Source organism: Terrapene carolina, unplaced genomic scaffold (assembly GCF_002925995.2).
Source record: "Terrapene carolina triunguis isolate 2854851 unplaced genomic scaffold, T_m_triunguis-2.0 Scaffold89, whole genome shotgun sequence".
Taxonomy (NCBI): Eukaryota; Metazoa; Chordata; order Testudines; family Emydidae; genus Terrapene; species Terrapene triunguis.
Window position 1 is genome coordinate 23,514,751 of NW_020664440.1, and position 20,536 is coordinate 23,535,286.

The window sequence follows — 20,536 nt, forward strand, 5'->3', positions numbered from 1 at the left end:
CTGGAAGAAAGAAAGTTAAATATTTGTCTTTGGTGCTGTGCACTAAGGAATCTAGAAGTGTGAAGCACCCAAAGATCAAGACTGCTCAACAGACTGTGGGATCGAACTCTGTTTCTAGAGCAATCCACAAGAAAAGGACAAGGCTGTAATAGTGAGCACAAAGACTCCATCCTTGTTGGTGTTGGCCTCTTTTTATCAAGACCCAATCTGTGAGAAAGGTCCATCCGATCCAGTGCTATTTAAAGAACCTTCCCCAAGTGATGATTCTCTGTCTAAAACCAGAAGATACTCTTCGAAGCTGATTGTTTCAGATCCGAAAGAGCCGGATTCGAGAGAGAAGATGAAAAAACCTATTATGAAGGTTTAAAATAAGGATCTGACTACTGAGAATTTGCAGTCTGGTTCCAGTGCGGAACCACAATGGTTGGTGGTTATAGCACAGATTCATCAATCGGATCTGTCTCCTTCTCAGTCGGTAATGAATCCATGTGTCAGTTGAATAAGAACTGAAGATTTTACTGGATAGATAGATATCCTTCAGAGAAGAGAAGGTAGATTGAAGAAGTTAGGATTTCTCCCATACATACACCACTTAAGACTCCTTCTGGGTCTCCAGAAAAAGGTTTTTCTCTATTATATTTTATTCAGCCTAGCAGGTTATTATCTCCACTTCCCTCAGGACTGAAAATGGCTTGAGAGCAGACAACAGATCCAAAGAAGAAATTGAAATCAAGCTCAGTCAATTTAAGCAAGCTCAGTCATTTCTCCCAGATCTGTAGGGCAGAGAGATTTTAAGCCAGATCAGAGTATGGGGCTTTGGCCAGATTGTCAGGCTTCACTTTGGGTTATGTCAGTGGTGGGCAACCTGCAGCCCATCAGGGCAAGCCGCTGGCGGGCCACCAGACTGTTTGTTTACATTTGCATGGCCTCCTGCAGCTCCCAGTGGCCGTGGTTTGCCATTCCTGGCCACTGGGAGCTGCAGGAAGCGGTGGCCAGGTCCGCGCCGCTTCCCACAGCTCCCATTGGCCGGGAACGGCGAACCGTGGGCACTGGGAGCTGCGGGCAGCCGTACAAATGTAAACAAACGATCTGGCGGCCCACCAGCGGCTTTCCCTGATGGGCCACAGGTTGCCCACCACTGGTTTATGTGGTCTCACTGGCCTTCTCCTGTACCTTTTCAAGATATTCCTAGATATAGTAATTGCTAACTCGATACTGAGGACATTCAAGCATCAGACCCAAAGGATATGGATTTGATAGTACATCAGAGTCCTGATAGATCGTTTACAGTTGTAGGAGACATTTTATCTGAGGAAGAAGAATTGCTAGAGATCCAAGAGTCCCATCCAGATTCTGAACTTTACTTCTCCAGACAGAAGGGTAGGGGTGATTGCTACTTCATCACATTCAGATGATGTGGTGCTCTTCCAAGGACATTAGAGATTCCCTTGATTCCTGTTGAGAAATCTTCACATTTTAGAAGCAGCAACTAGACAAATCCTTTATTGGAAGGATTATCTCAACCAGTTTTAAGCAATTTGGAATGACCCTCATAGCTCAGCTTATGTTAAAAAAGGCTAATGACCTTTACCTGTTTTCCCAGGAGGGAAATGTTGTGTTTCGTATCTCCGTTCTCCTAATTCATTGATAGTAGAGGCTGCACTGCACAGATGAAAGCATGCTCAGGCTTATTTTATCCCCTCTGATAAGGAAGGGAAAAGACTGCATGTTTTCCTCAGCCACTTCAGATATGAGAATAGTGAACCATTAAGCTGTAATTGCAAGATATCAGTGTCATCTTGTCAGGAAAAATGTTGTGATTCATGAATACTCTCCCTGAGGAGCAAAGGAGGTTAGCAAATGTTCTTTTGGTAGAAGGACAGAATGCTGCTATCAGTTAAGAACTTTCTATTGTTGGTTTCCGTGTATGATGTAGATCCATCTACAGCTCTAATTACTTATATATTGGAGTACTTATTATATCTTAAAAGAGTGGATCTCTCTTTGTCATCAGTCAAAATTAATCTCTCAACGATCTCAGCATACCATGTCTCTGGGCATAGTAAATTGGTTTTTATTTATGATGTAGTCAAAAGATTCTTGAAAGGTCTTAATAATCTATTTCCACCAGTTAGAGAGCCTATATCATCTTGGGATTTAGTGCTTAGACTAAGTGCAACATCTGTTTGAATCTCAGGGGAGCTGTACAATACTCTATTTATACATTAAGACAGTCATCTTGATAGCGATCACTTCAGCAAGGTGCATAAGTGAATTACAAGCGCTGATGGCACACCCACTATTTACTGTCTTTAATAAAGATAAAATAATACTCTGTACATACTCAAGATTCTTACTGAAAGTTCTGTTAGAATTTTAATAAACCTCCATCTGTAATGTTACCAGTTTTTTCCCTCAAACCTCACTCAAGGTGGGGAGGCTAGATAACATCTACTAGATGTTAGAAAGGCTTTAGCTTTCTACTTAGATAAAACTAACCATTTTAGGCAATCTCCCAATTCGTTTATCTCTTATGAAAAAAGGAATAAAAGGAGAGCGGTCACTGTACATACTCTTTCAAGATAGATTAGGTTATGTATTAAGGATGAAGCTGATGGGTCTCCCTCTTCCTGAAGGAGTTAGAGCTCATTCTACTAGATGAAAAGCAGCTGCTATGTCATTCTCTGGACATATTCCTTAATAGAAATATGCTGAGCAGTAACATGGAGTACAGTCCACACTTACTAAGCACCAGACATTAGGCTTAGAATCTAGATCAGATGCAAAATTTGGCAAGGAAGTTTTGCAGTCTTTTTTTAATTAGGACTCTATATTCCCACCATCCTGGGTCTGAGTTACTGCTTGTTAGTCTATCCCATGAATAGGAATATGCAGAGGACACTCAAGGAAGAAATGAAGTTTATTTACCTGTAACCAGAATTCTTTGAGATAGACTCTGCATATTCATGCTCTCTGCCCACCTTTCACCTCTGCCTCTGAGTCCTACTTATCAAAAGACCTGGGGTTGCAGAGGAAGGAACTGAGGCAGCTGTAGTGCTATGCCCCTTTTATAACCTTGCCCAGGAACATTCTATGTTCATTGAGGAGAGAGGCAAGAGAGACATGTGAGACTCCAACAAACACTGCTAGGTACAATTCTACCATTCATGCTGCACCAGTCAGAGTGGGAGTATGCAGAGTCCATCTCTAAGAACTCCTGTTACAGGTAAGTAACCTTCATTTCCTTAGTTAATAAATAATAGTCCAGTCCTGCAAATCCTTAACTCAGTGTAGTGCACACATCCCCAAGTAGTCCCGTGGCTTCAATGTTACTACTCAGCAGTGTAAACATTATACCTACTAAGTCAGGGATTGCAGAAATAGGCTTCAACATGTTAACCGTCAACTCCATATTGTTATTTAGTTATCTAATAACATTTTTTTTAAAAACCCTCATGCTAATCATAGTCTAATACTTTTATCCAAGAATTTAAAATGTTGATAAAATGTTTTCCAAACGGCTTTTGTTGTTTCAGCCATCTGCATAAATTAAAGACCATATGCAGCCATGCCAATTAATACTTTTTGTTGTTGTTTTTTTAAAGACGTGGGAAAAACTGCTCTTTGGAGTTTGCTTTTTTCATGCTCTTGTTCAGGAGAGAAAGAAGTTTGGCCCTCTTGGTTGGAATATCCCATATGGATTTAATGAATCAGACTTGCGAATCAGTATCAGACAGCTGCAGGTAAAGTCTTTATTTACTGTTGCTTCCACAGTACAGAAATGGCTGTGTTAAATGCTCAAACACACAATCATAAACAAGTTTCCACAACTTTAGTTCAGGTTTCTGTTGCTATTGAGACAAAGATAAATAACCCAGACTATATTATATTTATAAAAATATGAAATTCTTGATTAGATTGAGATAAATTTTCTAAAAAAAAATTCACAGAGCCATTTGGAACTCAGTATAACAGAGTTAAAACTATATTTCAAAGGAAGTCTCTCTATCGAGTAGATACTATCAAACCAGTAGATACCATCAAGCTGCTCACTGCTCTTAGTCAAAGGAAATTTTGATACACAGCCAGTGGCCAGGGCTGTCCTGTCTGACTAGCTCTCTAGCACTCCTGAGAATATTTTAGCAATTGACCAATCTAGACAAGAGTCAAGAGAATTTAGGGTGGGAATTACAAATGTTGAGTTTGAGCTGCTGAAAAAAACTAATGATGAGTCACTGAAAGAGACAAACGTTTTGAAGGTTAAAAGCAAGATACTCTGAGCATCCAAGGAGACTTGGTAAAAGAAAGAAACATGCCTTTGCTAGAAAAATCAGGCTACAGAAGATACACAATTTTAAATACTGTAAGAATGATTGGATGATTTGTTAATCCTTGGACAAATCTTTAGGTCTCTGCCCAGATCTTACTCAGGTAAAACTCCCATTAACCTCAGATGGGAATTTTACCTGAGTGAAGACTTCAGAGTTTGAATTTGCTGCTGCACTGGGGAAGAACATTTATTACAGCTCTGTATGAGTTAGAGCAGGGGTAGGCAACCTATGGCGTGCGTGCCGAAGGCGGCACACGAGCTGATTTTCAGTGGCATTCACACTGCCCTGGTCCTGGCCACCGGTCAGGGTGGCTCTGCATTTTAATTTAATTTTAAATGAAGCTTCTAAAAAATTTTTAAAACCTTATTTACTTTACATACAACAATAGTTTAGTTATTTATTATAGATTTATAGAAAGAGACCTTCTAAAAACATTAAAATGTATTAGTGGCTTGCGAAACCTTAAATTAGAGTGAATAAATGAACACTCGGCACACCACTTCTGAAAGGTTGCCGACCTCTGAGTTAGAGCATACTCTTCTCTCCACACTGTGTGCCACTCTTGCTCTGTGGGCCTCTCCATGGAGGGGTATGTTGGGTTTGTGGCCCCATCTCCGCTTCTTTCCTATTTAATAATAAAAGGCAGATCACACTGTTTCTCTAATTAACTATAGGATTTGATTTACAAGCCTCATTGGGATTCAAGGTGGTGAAGTGTCTTAGATTCATTGTTTTCTTTGTTTCAGTTGTTCATAAATGAATATGATCATGTTCCATTTGAAGCTATATCTTACCTTACGGGTGAATGTAACTATGGAGGACGAGTGACAGATGATTGGGACAGACGTTTACTAATGACTATGCTGGATGATTTTTATAATCCAGATATAATTGAAAACCCACGGTTCACCTTTTCTCCCAGTGGCAACTACTATGCACCACCAAAAGGCACCTATGAGGACTACATTGAATTTATTAAGGTAACTTGGTTTCTTTGTACAATGGAAGCTCACGTAATATTTGGTCTAATTGCATTAGTGAATAGTGCAAAAAGAAAATATTTTCAGTGATGTGTGATTTTTAATTTGATATTCCATTAATGTTAAAAAATTACTTCTGCGTGAATGTAACAAATTCATTTTCTAATATTAAAATGCTGGAACATCTAGAACAATAATATTTAGCTCTTTTATAATGCCTTTGCTCCAAGGATCTTAAATTGTATTACAAAATAATAATTCTCTCGGTACCTCACATCACTGAAATACAGCCACTTCTGGGGTAGAGCACAGAAGCTGTAGAGCAGTCCACCATTAATTTTGCATAGGAAGTAAAGAATACCACATCTAATTGAAATCTCAAAGGAATTTAGGCAGATCAAATATAATTACTTTTAGTTGGAATTTGGCAGAACATTTTATATAAATTCATGGTGGTTAAGTCCATTAATGGCTATTAGCCAGGATGGGTAAGGAATGGTGTCCCTAGCCTCTGTTTGTCAGAGGATGGAGATGGATGGCAGGAGAGAGATCACTTGATCATTGCCTGTTAGGTCCACTCCCTCTGGGGCACCTGGCATTGGCCACTGTCGGTCGACAGGATACTGGGCTAGATGGACCTTTGGTCTGACCCGGTATGGCCATTCTTATGTTCCTTATGTTCTTATGTAACATTGGGGATAGCACTCCTGCTTTTGCAGAAAGTGCCTTAAGATATTTATTGAGCTCTAAGTCATGCATTGCTTCAGTACGGTCCCAGGGAGAAGAATCCTATAATATTGAATCACAAATGTTACTCCCTGCTGCGCTAGGTGTTTTCTGAGACGTCTCCTTTCTAAGCACTGACCTCACCAGACTCTCCTTAGACTGTGAAATCTGACAGGATCAAACCACAAAGTGATCTGGGTGAAATATCGGGCGGTAATTTCATTGAGAGGATCTACTCCTTAGAACTCTGCATCAAATCTTGCTGTCTTGCATTGAGGCCAGGAGTTGGCTTTCTAGCACCAAGTTTCTGGAATTATGAATTGTGCAGAAGATGGATAACCCAGAAATAAGAAAGGGAAACAGTTTACCCAGATCCTATTGGTCATGGATGGGGCTGTAATTTTTTTTCTTGGTAGTTTATGTAGGATTCACAGATCAACAAAAAATTCAAAAGTTAGTGGTAAAGCCTTGAGAGGTTACAAACATGATACATGAAGCAGACAAGGGTCCTGGGTCTGAGCCTCTCAACATTTAAAAATAATGTTTTTGTGTGTGCTTCATTTTTCATTTGATGCCCATCCTCTTTCCTTTCCTTGGCTCCCTTGCAGGTATGTTGTGATCTAAAGTGCTTTGTGATTTGAAACGCCCTAGACTTTGTTGCACTCCAGAGTGTGTACAACTTAATGAGGAGATCAGCAGGTAGATAATAGGGCCTGGTATAAAGACTAGAAAGCCATTGTCAAGGGATTCACTATTTGTGAGGTCATGGTTCTAGGCCTAATCCAATGTCCCCTGAAGCTAATGGAATCTTTCCATCAATAAGCTTAAGATCAGGCCCTTAATGAACTGATTTATCTAATGAAATGTATTGCTTACTTAATATGTTTTGCCATAGAATCTTCCATTTAGTCAACAGCCAGAGGTGTTTGGGTTGCATGAAAATGTGGATATTTCAAAGGATCTCCAGCAAACAAAAGTCCTCTTTGAATCTCTGATACTAACACAAGGAGGAGGCATGCAGGGAGGCTCTTCAGGAGGTGGGGACAGCACTCTGTATGAAATTGCTGATGATATTCTCATTAAGGTAATGTAGAAAGACAAACAGCATAATAATTGATTAGAATAACAAATACTCCGACCATTACCTGGCCAGCTTAATGTTCTTCCTTGAGATTTTCATTTGCAAAATGGTAATGGGCAACTGGACAGATGATTGGGCCACAAAGGAACCTGTGACCACAGGAATGCCTTTTTCACCTCTTTTTGGGATTGCAACAATGCAGTTGCAACAACACACTTTTTCAGCAGCAAATACCATTACTGAGCAACTTGTAGCTCTACTCTCTCCACTGACTCCCCTAGAACATTGCATTAAGTTTAAGTTCTTGGTTCTTATTTTCAAAGCACTAAATGGCCTGGGCTCAGGACACCTAAAAGACTTTTCCACAAGGACTATGACCACCTTTGACACCTCCACTCCTCAGAAATAATGGAATTGTGCACCTCCAGGGCAAAGCTAGTGTATGCAGGAGATAGGGCTCTTTTGGGGTCTAGCCCCATGCTGTGCCATGTTCCTCACTCTCCATAAGAACTACACCAAATCTTACCAAGTTCCATTCCAAACATAAGATCATTTATTCCTTAAGAAAAATACACATTAATTTACTCAGAAAACAAACAAAAACTCTCACAGATCTCATGCTCATGGGACGGAAGTGGAATAGAAAGTTAACCCTGTCCAATTAACCTAAATCTCCTTGTTTGCTAGGAAGTACTCAGATACCATGGTGATGGGCATGGCATAATAACCTGAATAGAATAGTGATTTTTAAAAAATAAAACATTGACTTCGTAGTATGGTTCTCTCTTTCTCTCCCTATCCCTGTGCTACATCTCTGATTCCTAAGTTTCATTTTGCATTGGGAAAAACTCAGAGGGGAGCATTAAGCTGTCCAACACAAAGTGAAAGTGAAGCACTTATCAGACTGTGGGGAGTCCACAGCCATATATAAAGTGGGGGGAAGTGTCGAGCAGCTAACAGTAGAAGGGAGAGAAATCAGAGCAAATAACCTGGGGGAAAAGTCAATTCAATATTGCAAGCAACTTCGCAATCGTTAAAACATTTACATTTATTTTTACATTTTCAATTATGTTCAAGATATTTTTATTGACCAACCAATATTCAATAGGGTGTTTTACTGAATGTCAGTCATTCACCATGGAGCTTATGTGTTTGCTTTGGGTCTCTTTGCTTTTAATATCTCTTTGAAGCCATTATAAATTAAAATGTGCACTTATCAAAATGTGTCCAAATATATTGACATTTGCAGCTTCCAAATGATTTTGACATTGAGGCTTCCCTACATAAGTATCCTGTGAGATATGAGGAAAGTATGAACACTGTGTTGGTGCAAGAAATGGAGAGGTTTAACAAGTAAGGGAATTAATTAATTTAATTCAAATGTACTTTCAATCAACCCATTCACAGCAGATCCCTTTTCTGCCATGCATTCAGTGTGGTCTCTTTATAGACTCTATTTTGAAGATCCTTTTTTTTTTTTTTTTGCTTCAATTCTCATCGCCTGCAGTAGTGTCTGCATTTCTGCATTCCCAACACTTTTTAAGGAAAAATATCTAAATGGCAAATAAATTGGAGGATAAGGTATGCAATGGGGGGAGGGTCCAAAGAAAAGTTTGGTAATAGGTTATTTCAGGGTTGTGCTTGTATTGCTTTATTTTTCACTTCCATTTCTTTATTCCATCCATCCTCTTCTTTTTGGTCTCATTGTTCCTGTGCTTGTGTCATTTTCTTTTTTCCTCCTTTATGTATATTTCTCTCTTTTTTATTATTTTCTCACCTGCTCCTATCTGTGCCCCATCACTTTCCTTCTCTCTTCCCTGAACGCCCCTTTCTTCCTATACCCTCACCTCCACTCTTTTTGCTGTCAACTATAATCCTCCACTCTTTTTTTTCCCTTTGGTCCCCAGTCTCCATCCCACTTTGCCCAAATTCCTATTTTTTTCTCCTGTTTTGTCTCCATCTGCTCCCTATTTCTTCCTGACACCCTTATTTTTCTCCTTCTTGACCTTCCCCCCCACCCATCTTTCCCCCTCTGCCCCATAATTCTCTCACAAAGCACTCCTATAATTCTATCTGATCCCTTAATTCACTCTCCAAGCTCCCCTTATTTCTCTCACTCTCCTTTTCTCCCCCTCTTTTGTTATCTGAAACCTGCCTCCCCCATCTACTCCATACACATATTGTACATTGTTCCAGCTAAGCACTGGAACACATTGCCTATGGAGGACGTAGAATCTGCATCACTGGAGGTTTTTAAGAACAGGTTAGACAAACATCCATCAGTAATGGTCTAGTTATTACTTAATCCTGCCTTGAGTGCAAGGGACTGGACTAGATGACCTACTGAGGTCCCTTCCAGTCCTACACTTCTATGATTCTGTGATTCTATTATTTTTAGGGTTCTGGTTTTAATTTCTTGCAAGAGACTATGAAATTCAAAGTAATGCATAAAACAAAATGCCCCATTAGGTCTTCAACTATTTTAGCAGAAATATTTTATTTTACATAAACAGAAAGAGATAAACTTATACAACTGCCATTGGACCATTATTTCCCCAAGAATATTCACTGCATAGTGTTCTATTTTTTTTAAGCTAGAGGTGGACTTTGCACTGGAGCATTGGATCTCCCCATGAATTTTCCCAAAGATTGGGGGATTCCAGATCAGGAATTTTGCCTTAGCCCATTAAAGTGACAGAGGCAAGCTGCAAAGTCTGACTTTGGATCCAGGGGTGCTTGGATCTAGGTTCTGGTTTGGACTCAACTATTTTTAACCAGATGAAAATAATTAGAATTTCTATATCACCTTCCATCTAGACATCTCAGGCACTGTACAGTTCATAATGAGTAAGGTTAAGAGTTTATCATGGATATTTTTAGTAAAAGTCATGGACAGGTCACAGACAATAAACCGAAATTCATGGAAGTCTGCAACCTGTCTGTGACTTTTACTAAAAATACCCTGTGGGGGGACTAACAGGAGGAGCCTCACTGGGGGCTACTCAGGCTCCTGCAGCAGCCGCTGCAGCCCCAGTGGCTGATACTGTGGCGGCGGCCGCTGCTCTGGCCCTGGGGGCTGACCCAGCCCCAGCCACTGCTCTGGCTGCTTCTCCTGTGGCGAGGGCTGACTGACTGCTGCTCCAGTCCCGGGATGCTGCTCTGGCTCCCGATGCTGACCACTGACTGCTGCTCTAGTCCTACCTCTGCTCCTGGTCGGGGGCTGACAGCTGCTCCAGTCCTGCCACTGTGGCTGGCTGAAGCCAAAGAAGTCATGGAGGTCCGTTAAAGTCACGGAATCTATGACCTCCATGACAGACTCCTATCCTTAATAACGAGTTAAACCTCACAGAACCCTTTGAAGCCAGGAAGATGGGATGGAGAAAATGAGACAGAAATTAACAGATTTGTCCCAGGCCACAGATAAGCAGAAGAAAAGGTCTGTTAAACGGCAACAGTATGGGCACAATCTTTAATTTTGCAAATATGGCAAATTGTGAATGAGGAAAACCTGGTTATGCACTTGTTTCATAGCCATCACAATAATGCAATATTATTTCTTGAGATGATGATTTCATATCTGACAAATCATGTCAAACCTGTTGTATTTCAGTGACAGTTCTGTGATATTTTCTTTAATTCTAGTTTACTCCGAACTATACGTATTACCTTAATAAATCTGAAAAAGGCCATTAAAGGACTGGTTGTTATGGATTCTGAGCTGGAGGCCCTGAGTGGCAGTCTGCTTGTTGGAAAAGTTGCCGAGAACTGGGCTAACCGTTCATACCCAAGTCTTAAACCATTGGGAAGCTATATCCTAGATTTTCTAGCGAGGCTGAAATTCTTGCAGGTAAAGCAAGAGGGACTGTGTTACTAATAATTCTGTTTGTTTTAAAATTAAAGGATGATTTGGACATGGGTTGGTAAAAATTGACTCTTTATATCTAGACTTTCTAAACAAGGTTGTATAGAATATGGCTAAATTTTTTTTGTGGAAAACTGCAAATACTACCTAGGCCTATACTGAATAGCAAAGATGCTTGAAAGTACCTCTCTCTTCCTCCTCCCAGGACTGGTATGAGTTAGGAAAGCCCAGTGTTTTTTGGCTATCAGGATTCTATTTTACTCAAGCTTTTTTAACTGGAGCCATGCAGAACTATGCCAGGAAGTACACTATTCCCATTGACCTGCTGGGATACGAATTTCAGGTATGGATAAGTGATAAAAATATGTTTTACTAATATGGGTCCTGATGTTTCCATGAGATATACTAGGTGGACCCTGTGCCTGATTGGACGGGTTCACTTGCACATATCTCACTGCAGGATTGAGGCCTTGATTAGCAATGGCATTGTACATCTGCAACCATGTTTTCCACTTTATATCTGTAAAGGAATGCTATTAAAAGTATATTCCTCATTACACTTAATCATCTAATTAGGAAAACAAATCACCTGATAAACTTGAGTGTTCTAAGTATGATGATAAAGGATAATTAACAGTCACATAGAAAGCTGCCATCTTAACAGTTGATGATGTAAAGTAGTACTGAAAGAAGAGGCTTCACTATTTTATCCTGATTTGGGGTTACTCTCTGGAAGATTGGCTTGTAGAGCTAATAGCTCTAAAACAAAACTACCGTGGAAATGTATTAACATGTATTTCCTTTTAGGTTATTCCTAAGGATACATCTGATACTGCACCAGAAGATGGTGTTTATATCCATGGATTATTTTTAGATGGAGCTCGCTGGGACAGGACCAAGTCAGTAATTAAAATTTTAAAATAAATCTTTAACTTTCTTATTTGCTCATATTAGATTTACTGAAATATTTTAACATCATTTCAACATTTCAATGATATACTTTAATTTAAAATCTTCTCCTTCCTCCATGAGATCTTGACAAGAAAAAACACAATGAATCTGCTATACTATAGTATTGGGAATGTTGCAATGTGCTTACTTATAATAAAAATGGAGTTTTCTTTCATGAAATTGCCCTTCTACATGAGTCACAGAACCATTCAAAGCAGTAAGGCCAAGATTTTCAAAAGTGACTAGTGATTCCTGTTGCATCATTTTTCAGGTGCCCAATTTGAGACACCTCAGAGGGACTTGATTTTTTGAAAAAGGTTTTCAGGGGCTATGTCTCTCGCATGTGAATAGTAGTGTAGTGTTTCCTCTCCAAACCTACAGCACTTACTATGTGAGTACAGAATGAATTTTTTACATCAGGTCCCCAGTGTATGAACAGCCCTCCTAGTCCCAGTCACAGAGCAGCTGGTGGAGCCCTGACCTATCCCTTTGCTGCAGCTGACCTGGCCATCCTCAGGGTGAGTCACCTAGCCGCACAGGCAGCTAAAATGAAGATAAGCACCAATTCACATCTTGGTCCCACACAAGAAAAGGGCAGGATTTGGCCCACTATGGTTTAACTGTTTGTATAGTCATTCAAATATGGTACTTGCTACTTTGTAAGGTTTCTAAATAGATGGGAAAGGGTACAGGCCCTAACAGCCCTCAAAGCAAATATTTTAAAAGGGGCCTAGGGAAAATCTCAGATAATTTTTTTTCCCAGTGGAGTGAAGCAGTGCATTTTGAAAAAAAAATTCAGAACTAATGTGCAGAGTAGTTGGAACTAATTACCAGACAATCAGAAAAGTGCACATTGCAAATAGGACCGTGTTTTCAGCCAACTTCAACTGGTCTGCAATTTTGCATGCCTGATGTACATTAGGGCAGGCCTACACGACCACTAAAGTCGATGTAACTTACTTTGCTCAGGGGTGTGAAAAAGACACCCCCCTGAGAAAAGCAAATTACAGCGATGTAAGTGCTGTCCACACGGGTGCTGTTGGTGGGAAATGCTCTCCCACCGACATAGCTTCCGCCTCTCACAGAGGTGGAGTAATTATGCTGATGGGAGAGTGCTCTCCCATTGGCATAGAGGGTCTTCAGCAGATGTAGCTGCACCGATGTAGCACTTCTAGTGTAGACTTGCCTTCAGTGTATACAAATTTCACACCCAAGCATCCAGCTCCTCAATTTGTGCTGATAAAGCAGCTATATACCCACTTCTGCTTGTACGATTGTTTACACACATAAAAGTGGCTGCACAAAATCAAAATCTACAGTGGGTTTTAAATTTTCATCATACTGTTACAAGATAATGGACACTTTTAAAGGTAATGTAGTTCAGCAAGAAAAACTGCATGTTTTATTCCAAGAGTTTAAACAGCAAAGGTCAGAGCACAGTATGGCTTTTTATTTGTTATTTCCTAATCCTATCCCTGGTATGGGATTATGAGAGAAATGTTTTTGATATCTGATGATTTTACTGGACCCTTTGAGGAAGGTAAAGACAGGGAAGTCCTCTAGCTCTGTTCTGCATCCCCCTCCTCTCTTCTTTTATTTCATTCTCGCTCTTGTTTATCTTTTTCTCTCTCTCTTCTTCTCAGTCTTCCCTTGTTACATCTTTTCAGTTTGCTTCCATTGTCTGTATTTGTCCTGACATTTCTCTTTCTCTTCCCCTTCCTTTCATCTCCATTCCCCTTTCTCATCCCAACCCTTCCTACCCAACAAAGTAAAATACAAAAATATCTCTTTTAAAAATATACCGTTTATAAAATTATGTTTTAATAGTTTCTTTGTTTGTCTCACCAGGGGAATATTAGCTGAACAGCATCCCAAGTTGCTCTTTGACCCGATGCCAATCATTTGGATAAAACCAAGTAAGTAAAGTGGTCTGGAACCAATGTTTCTTTGGATTCTAATGCAACAAGAGATTGCAGTAATGTATTTCTTTAATGTTGCAAAAAGACCAACCCTTCTCTCTCACCAAAAAATCCAAATGCACATAGGTCTCCATTCATCTGACGTGATCAATGGCTTGCCTGTCAAACATTGTGCCTTTTCACTGGCTGACCCAGTTTTTTATCTGAAATTTATCTGGTCTGTGCCTCTTTTCCCCCCAGAAAGGTTTATTCAGCATGGCTAGGACAAAGGAGGAGCTAATCAGATAGACATTTCATATAAAATGAATTTCACTGCCTCCAAATTGGATCTGCATGTATTTTTTAGGCATAAACTAGCCTTGGCAAAAGAGAGCATGGTTGTTGAAATCTTGACTCCATAAAAATTAATGGGACATTTGCAATTGATTCAAATGGGGCCAGTATTTCACCCCATATGTGTTAAAATTAATGTTGCTCAAAGTATCATTAACTGCTGCAGAAATACTGTCCATAGATGGCTAAACACTGATAATGTTTTCTTCTGACTGACATCTACTATTGTTTTCCCCATCTGGTTCCTCCTTTCTTTGATCAGGAGCAATTATCCTAAAAAAAACCCTTAGATTTTTTCCCCCAAACATTCCTAATGTTTCTCCACAGTGGTTTAGTTTCTACTTAGTTGTAACTAGCTGTGAGTCAGCCTCACAAAGTATTCCATTCTGTCCATTTACCCCTTCTATTGACATTGGAGGAGTCTGTTCACGGAAGCTGACTGATGTCAGAAGAACATGATTTAAGCCTTTGTGCAAGTTATGTGTAAACAGTCTGGGCACATTACAGTTCCTCCAGAGCTGTAGCCTCAGAACTCAAACAACTTGAATCATGATTAGGTTCTCGAGCTGCTGAATCAAAGTTGCCTTAGAGCCCCAATTTTATATGAAGAGCTCGTGCACTTACTAACATGTGCTAAACTATAACCCGACGGTATTTTAGACAAATGCTTTGATTTTTATACAACTGTTTAGCTTTGAATACCTCTGTGAAAGATTTGAAAAGCAGGTCGTACAGGAAGGCATCTATTCCTGTAAGCAAACAATAGCAAACATACTGCCTCTAGTCTATTAGCCTATGTAAATTCTGTAAATTAATTTTTAAAAGAAAATCAGAGCAAGGAGCGACTTCTTTTTAAGTTTTGCTGGATGAAAATATTTTGTCAAATTTTTATGTAGCTTTAAAAATAAGTCAGAATGAATATTTGATTTTTACATTAGATTAGATTATTTTCATTCATCTAGTACATCTACAGTATATAATTCATTCCTTTGTTTGTTCTTTTTTAAGCTAAAAAATCAGACATAAAGAAATCTAATGCCTATATTTGTCCACTCTACAAGACAAGTGAGCGTAAGGGAACCTTATCCACTACTGGACATTCTACTAATTTTGTCATTGCGCTATTGCTAGAGACTGATCAACTAGTCCAGCACTGGATCAAGCGAGGGGTTGCTCTGCTCTGCCAGCTGGATGACTAACCTGGAAAAATTCAGAGGCAAACCTCATTAGACACATCTTTCTTTTCCTTCCTTTACTGAGGACGCACACCGTATCAGAGAAACATCTTGATATATTTATATTTGGACGGATAAGGCTAATTTTTTTCTGATCTTGAAATGTTACATTTAATAATTGTATGATGTTATTCCTATTTTTAAAATATATAATGATCTGGAGTGTTCATTTTATTATTTGGTAATATAGTGCCATGAGTAAGTATCTAGATCTCTTTTGTCACTTATTAAAATATCATAAATGATATCTTGATGAAAAAATTGAAAATTGTATGAACTCCCATATGGGAAGCATTATAGTAGACAGCATTCAAGCACTGTAGGCCTGAACCACGAGAGTGCAAAGTCTGGATGTTCAGATCTGGTGTTTTGGTTTGGACCCATCTCTAATTTGTGTGCTGTCACACAGGTGGTGGTGGGAGAAATTGTTTACCTATGTGATAAAACTGAATTTAAGATGCACCTTTGTCTGCTTCACTTGCATACTTCCTAGCAATCCATCGTTACTTGGACTGCTTCTAAGATTCTAAACTCCTCAGCTCCTTTTGTATAGTTTCCATGAAAAATAAACAGCTCAAACAAACAAAACCCCCACAACTTGCCATAAAAATGTTATCTCCTTTTGCATCCTGCTTACAAACGCAGTTGTTATATTGCGTAAAGTCCAAATTCACCACACATACCTCTTCCTAGGATTTGGCTTTATTAAAAAGAAAACTATAGTAAGATAAAGATCACCTCAAATCTTCTTTTAGGCTTGGCTATTTCTAGAGTTCTTTTCTCAGGACTCCTAGAGCCTCTCTCCCAAAGAGCCATTCCCACCTCATCTTATAACCAGGAAGAGGAAGGATTCCACAGAATAGACTTAACCTTTTCTCTGCAGTGTGTTCAACTATAGTATGCCATCTGGAGGGGAGTTGAGACACCAGCCACCTTTCCTCCAGGATCAGCAGGTGTGAATTTGGACCTCAGAAATTAGTGTCCCCATATCTGCTTATTATGCAGAATCAAGCAGAGGGGTAAAATGGAACATGAAAAATTCAGTTCAAGTGATTAAAACAGTTTCAATTGATACATTTTCCATTTAATGTTAAAATTTCCCTTGTATGAGTCTAAAAACTCCACAAACCTTTTTAACCCTTAGGAAACTGACAGGTTCCTAAGAGTTCAACATCTGAGTACTGGCTAATTTCTGGACCCTGAGGTGCACCGTGCTTGGGAGGAAAGAGTACTTTGCTCCCACCCAAGCTCCCGTGTCCCACCTTTCCCTGATGTCAGTGTGTTGGAACTAGAGGAGTATCAGATACAGGCTGTTCTCTTCCCCTTACAAACACACTCACAATCTTTCTCTGTCTCTCTCTCTCTCTCTCTCTCTCTCTCTCTCACACACACACACACACACACACACACACACACACACACACACACACAGTATGTGCTTTTCTTTGTCTGAATGTGAAAATTGTAATTACATATTGACATGTGAGCAACTTCTGTTACAGTATTGTCTTCTTTTTAAAACAAACTTCCTTTTGTTTATATATTATTTTATTTCTTTGTTTATATTTAAATGTATTGATTTATGTAAAGCCAGAGTTTGATCTGCTCTCTTGCATTTCCTTTAGGCAAGCTCCCAGTAATGAATCCTGTCCTTTAAATGTACTCTATGTTGATAAGCATGTGAAAGCAGCAGGGATTTTTCTTTAAATGAGATGTAGAGAATGAACATATTACTTCCCTTAAACATCAATTTTCATTAAAACAATTACATCTGGAATATTATATCAAAAAGTCTGGACCTTTAATCTCTTCTTTTACTGATATGTAATTCATCAGATCATGTCATCAGACATAGCTAACCCACGTGTATGAAATGTGGAGAAAGTCCTAGAGTATCTTATGATCAGATATTTATAGAGAGCTATTAGTGGATCTGGACTCTTCAGAGATCATTTTTCAATACATGAAAATATCAGATTCAACTTAATAATCACTTGTTTAAAGCATGAGGTCCTCTATGTTCTTCTCAAAAGCTAAAAAGGTGAGAGAAAATCTTTTATTTTCTATTCTGAGTTTATGGTGAAATTTTGTATTCTTAAATTTTCCCAAAAGCAATAATTAGACTTGAAATGTATGTGTATAACTGATGGTATTGTGATCAATTTGAGTTTGCCTGCAATACAAACATTTATTTGTTTATATGTTTTATTTATATATTTATCTAGCTGCTGTAAGTTGGAGATATATATGGAAATTGGACTGGGTAACAAATTAAATGATTCAAGCTTGCTATAAATTCCTCTGCTCAACTTTAAAATATTTCTAGAACATTTTCCAAACTCGACAAGGGTTGTGCTGACATTTTCTTTCATTGTGCCTTCTTTGTTGGTTAATAGGAGCCAGTTCTGAAGTCCTTATTTAGGCTGACTCTCCCTGGAAGTCAATAATGAGAGATTTGTCTGAGTAAAAAGACAGTAGGATTTGGCCCTAACAGACTAACATTGATTGTATAAATATGATGGCACGTACTTCATTGTGCAAAGCAGCAATTAGTAACTTGTGCACATGTGAAGTGGACCTCTACCAGCAACCGGATATACATTTTTATCCCTTTCTCTCTGCTGCCATTAGTTGCCATTGCAGTCACTGTGTATTTTTTAATTTCAAAAAGTTTTATTATGAAAGCTCTGCTAGAACTGATTTGTCACTTTAATTATTTCTTCTACCTTTCCCGTTGAATGGTTTCATTGGTTTGGTCATTAATGAGCATTTCTTTATTTCCATGAAATCATAAAATTGAAACCAATTGTCAAGTTTTAAAAGGAGAACGTTAGCTATTTTATTTTTTATTCTGCATTGTCTTTAAAAAGTCTTAAAAGGCTGAAAATAATTTTCTGTGCATAGTTTAATCCCTTCCATTTGGCAAACATTGATTTCTACTAAGCCCATTCCCCCCATCCTTATGTGGGTCAAATTAATATGGTGCTCTGTGTTTACTCCATTGTTTGTACACGGGCATTGTTGATTGCAGCATTCATCTGAAATTAGTAGATCAAAAGTTTATGTAGATTCTGTAGAACTATTGAGATTCACAAACATGTAGAGCTGTTCAGGACAGCTTTATTTTGTTCTGCAAATTGGTCTTTCGGATGCACACAATAACATGGATCAGAATTTCTGGCAGGTTTGAGGCACATGCTTTGGTGTGGTTTTCACTGGAAGACTTAAAACATGAACTCTTACACAGAGCTGCAGTGCTTTTCTGACAGTAAATGCTCCTTGGTTGAAGCAAATCTTGAGCAAGAGCAGTGATCTATGAATTGTTTCCCCACTGCCAAGCATCACATGAGCGGAGTATGGGAAATTATAGCAAACACTTAGGGTATGTCTACACTACGAAATTAGGTCAATTTAATAGAAGTCGATTTTTTAGCAATCGATTTGATACAGTCGATTGTGTGTGTCCCCACTAAGCTCATTAAGTCGGCGGAGTGCGTCCACAGTATTGAGGCTAGCGTCGACTTTCGGAGCGTTGCACTGTGGCAGCTATCCCACAGTTCCCTCAGTCTCCGCCGCCCATTGGAATTCTGGGTTGAGCTCCCAATGCCTGATGGGGCAAAAACATTGTCGCGGGTGGTTCTGGGTACATGTCGTCAGGCCCCCCTCCTTCGCTCCCTCCCTCCGTGAAAGCAACGGCAAAAAATCGTTTCTCGCCTTTTTTCCTGGGTTACCCGTCCAGACGACATACCACGGCAAGCATGGAGCCCGCTCAGCTCACTGTCACCATACGACTCCTGGGTGCTGCTGGCAGACACGGTACTGCAGTGCTACACAGCAGCAGCTCCTTGCCTTTGCAAGTTAGCAAAGACAGTTAGCAGCCGTATTGCACCGTCTGCTGCTGTCTCCTGGTTGCTCCTGGCCGGCCTCGGTGAGGTCGGTCGGGGGCGCCCTGACAGAAATGGGTGCTCCTGGCCGGCCTCGGTGAGGTCAGTCGGGGGGCACCTGGACATAAATGGGAGTGACTTCAGGTCATTCTCTTCTTTAAGTTTTGTCTAATGGAGATTCAGTCCTGCCTGGAATATCATGCCAGCTGGAGGCTTTTGCCTCAGGCTGCTCTCCCAGCTGGCAGCACCGCACAGTCGGACCTACCCCAGCCTACCCCTTGCTCCCATGGCTCATGAAGCCTTGACAGTAGTAAGGAGCAGTCCAACTATAGGTTGAGCAAGTGCCTTTGGATGTTTAAAATCTCGCTGGTGCTGTTTGCTGACTAGGCTGTTTGCGATTAGAAGAGCACAGCAAGGCGCGCTGCGCATCAGAGAGGCTTTGAAAACCAGTTTCATGACTGGCCAGGCTTCGATGTGACAGTTGTGTGTGTTTCTCCTTGATGCAAAACCGCCCCCTTTGTTGATTTTAATTCCCATGGACACAGACTTATCTCAAAGCACGGGCCCTGGCAATTTGGACATCATGGTGGTAATGGGGCAGGTTCGTGCTGTTGAATGCCGATTCTGGGCCCGGGAAACAAGCAGAGACTGGTGGGACCGCATAGTGTTGCAGGTCTGGGATGATTCCCAGTGGCTGCGAAACTTTCGCATGCATAAGGGCACTTTCATGGAACTTTGTGACTTGCTTTCCCCTGCCCTGAATCACAAGAATACCAAGATGAGAGCAGCCTTCACAGTTCACAAGCGAGTGGCAATAGCCCTCTGGAAGCTTGCAACGCCAGACAGCTACCGGTCAGTCTGGAATCAATTTGGAGTGGGCAAATCTACTGTGGGGGCTGCTGTGATCCAAGTAGCCAACGAAATCACTGAGCTGCTGCTATCAAAGGTAGTGACTCTGGGAAATGTGCAGGTTATAGTAGATGGCTTTGCTGCAATGGGATTCCCTAACTGTGGTGGGGTGATATACGGAACGCATATCCCTATCTTGGGACTGGAGCACCAAGGCAGCCAGTATATAAACCGCAAGGCATACTTTTCAATGGTGCTGCAAGCACTGGTGGATCACAAGGGACGTTTCACTAACATCAACGTGGGATGGCCAGGAAAGGTACATGACGCTCCTGTACCTCAGGAACTCTGGTCTGTTTGAACAGCTGGAGAAAGGGACTTACTT

At 40.1% G+C, this 20,536-nt stretch overlaps 1 protein-coding gene across 2 annotated transcripts in view; it reads left to right on the forward strand.

Annotated features, from left to right (window-relative positions):
- The window catches only part of DNAH12 (dynein axonemal heavy chain 12), a 168,935-nt gene extending 153,553 nt beyond the window's left edge, over positions 1 to 15,382 (forward strand). For both annotated transcript variants that reach the window (XM_026650210.1, XM_026650209.1), the window contains 9 exons: positions 3,606 to 3,743; positions 5,078 to 5,311; positions 6,933 to 7,121; positions 8,368 to 8,471; positions 10,761 to 10,965; positions 11,186 to 11,323; positions 11,788 to 11,879; positions 13,780 to 13,847; positions 15,192 to 15,382. In XM_026650210.1, the coding sequence (XP_026505995.1) occupies positions 3,606 to 3,743; positions 5,078 to 5,311; positions 6,933 to 7,121; positions 8,368 to 8,471; positions 10,761 to 10,965; positions 11,186 to 11,323; positions 11,788 to 11,879; positions 13,780 to 13,847; positions 15,192 to 15,382 (1,359 nt within the window). The remainder of the gene's footprint in view (positions 1 to 3,605; positions 3,744 to 5,077; positions 5,312 to 6,932; positions 7,122 to 8,367; positions 8,472 to 10,760; positions 10,966 to 11,185; positions 11,324 to 11,787; positions 11,880 to 13,779; positions 13,848 to 15,191) is intronic.
- Positions 15,383 to 20,536: the final 5,154 nt, after the last annotated feature.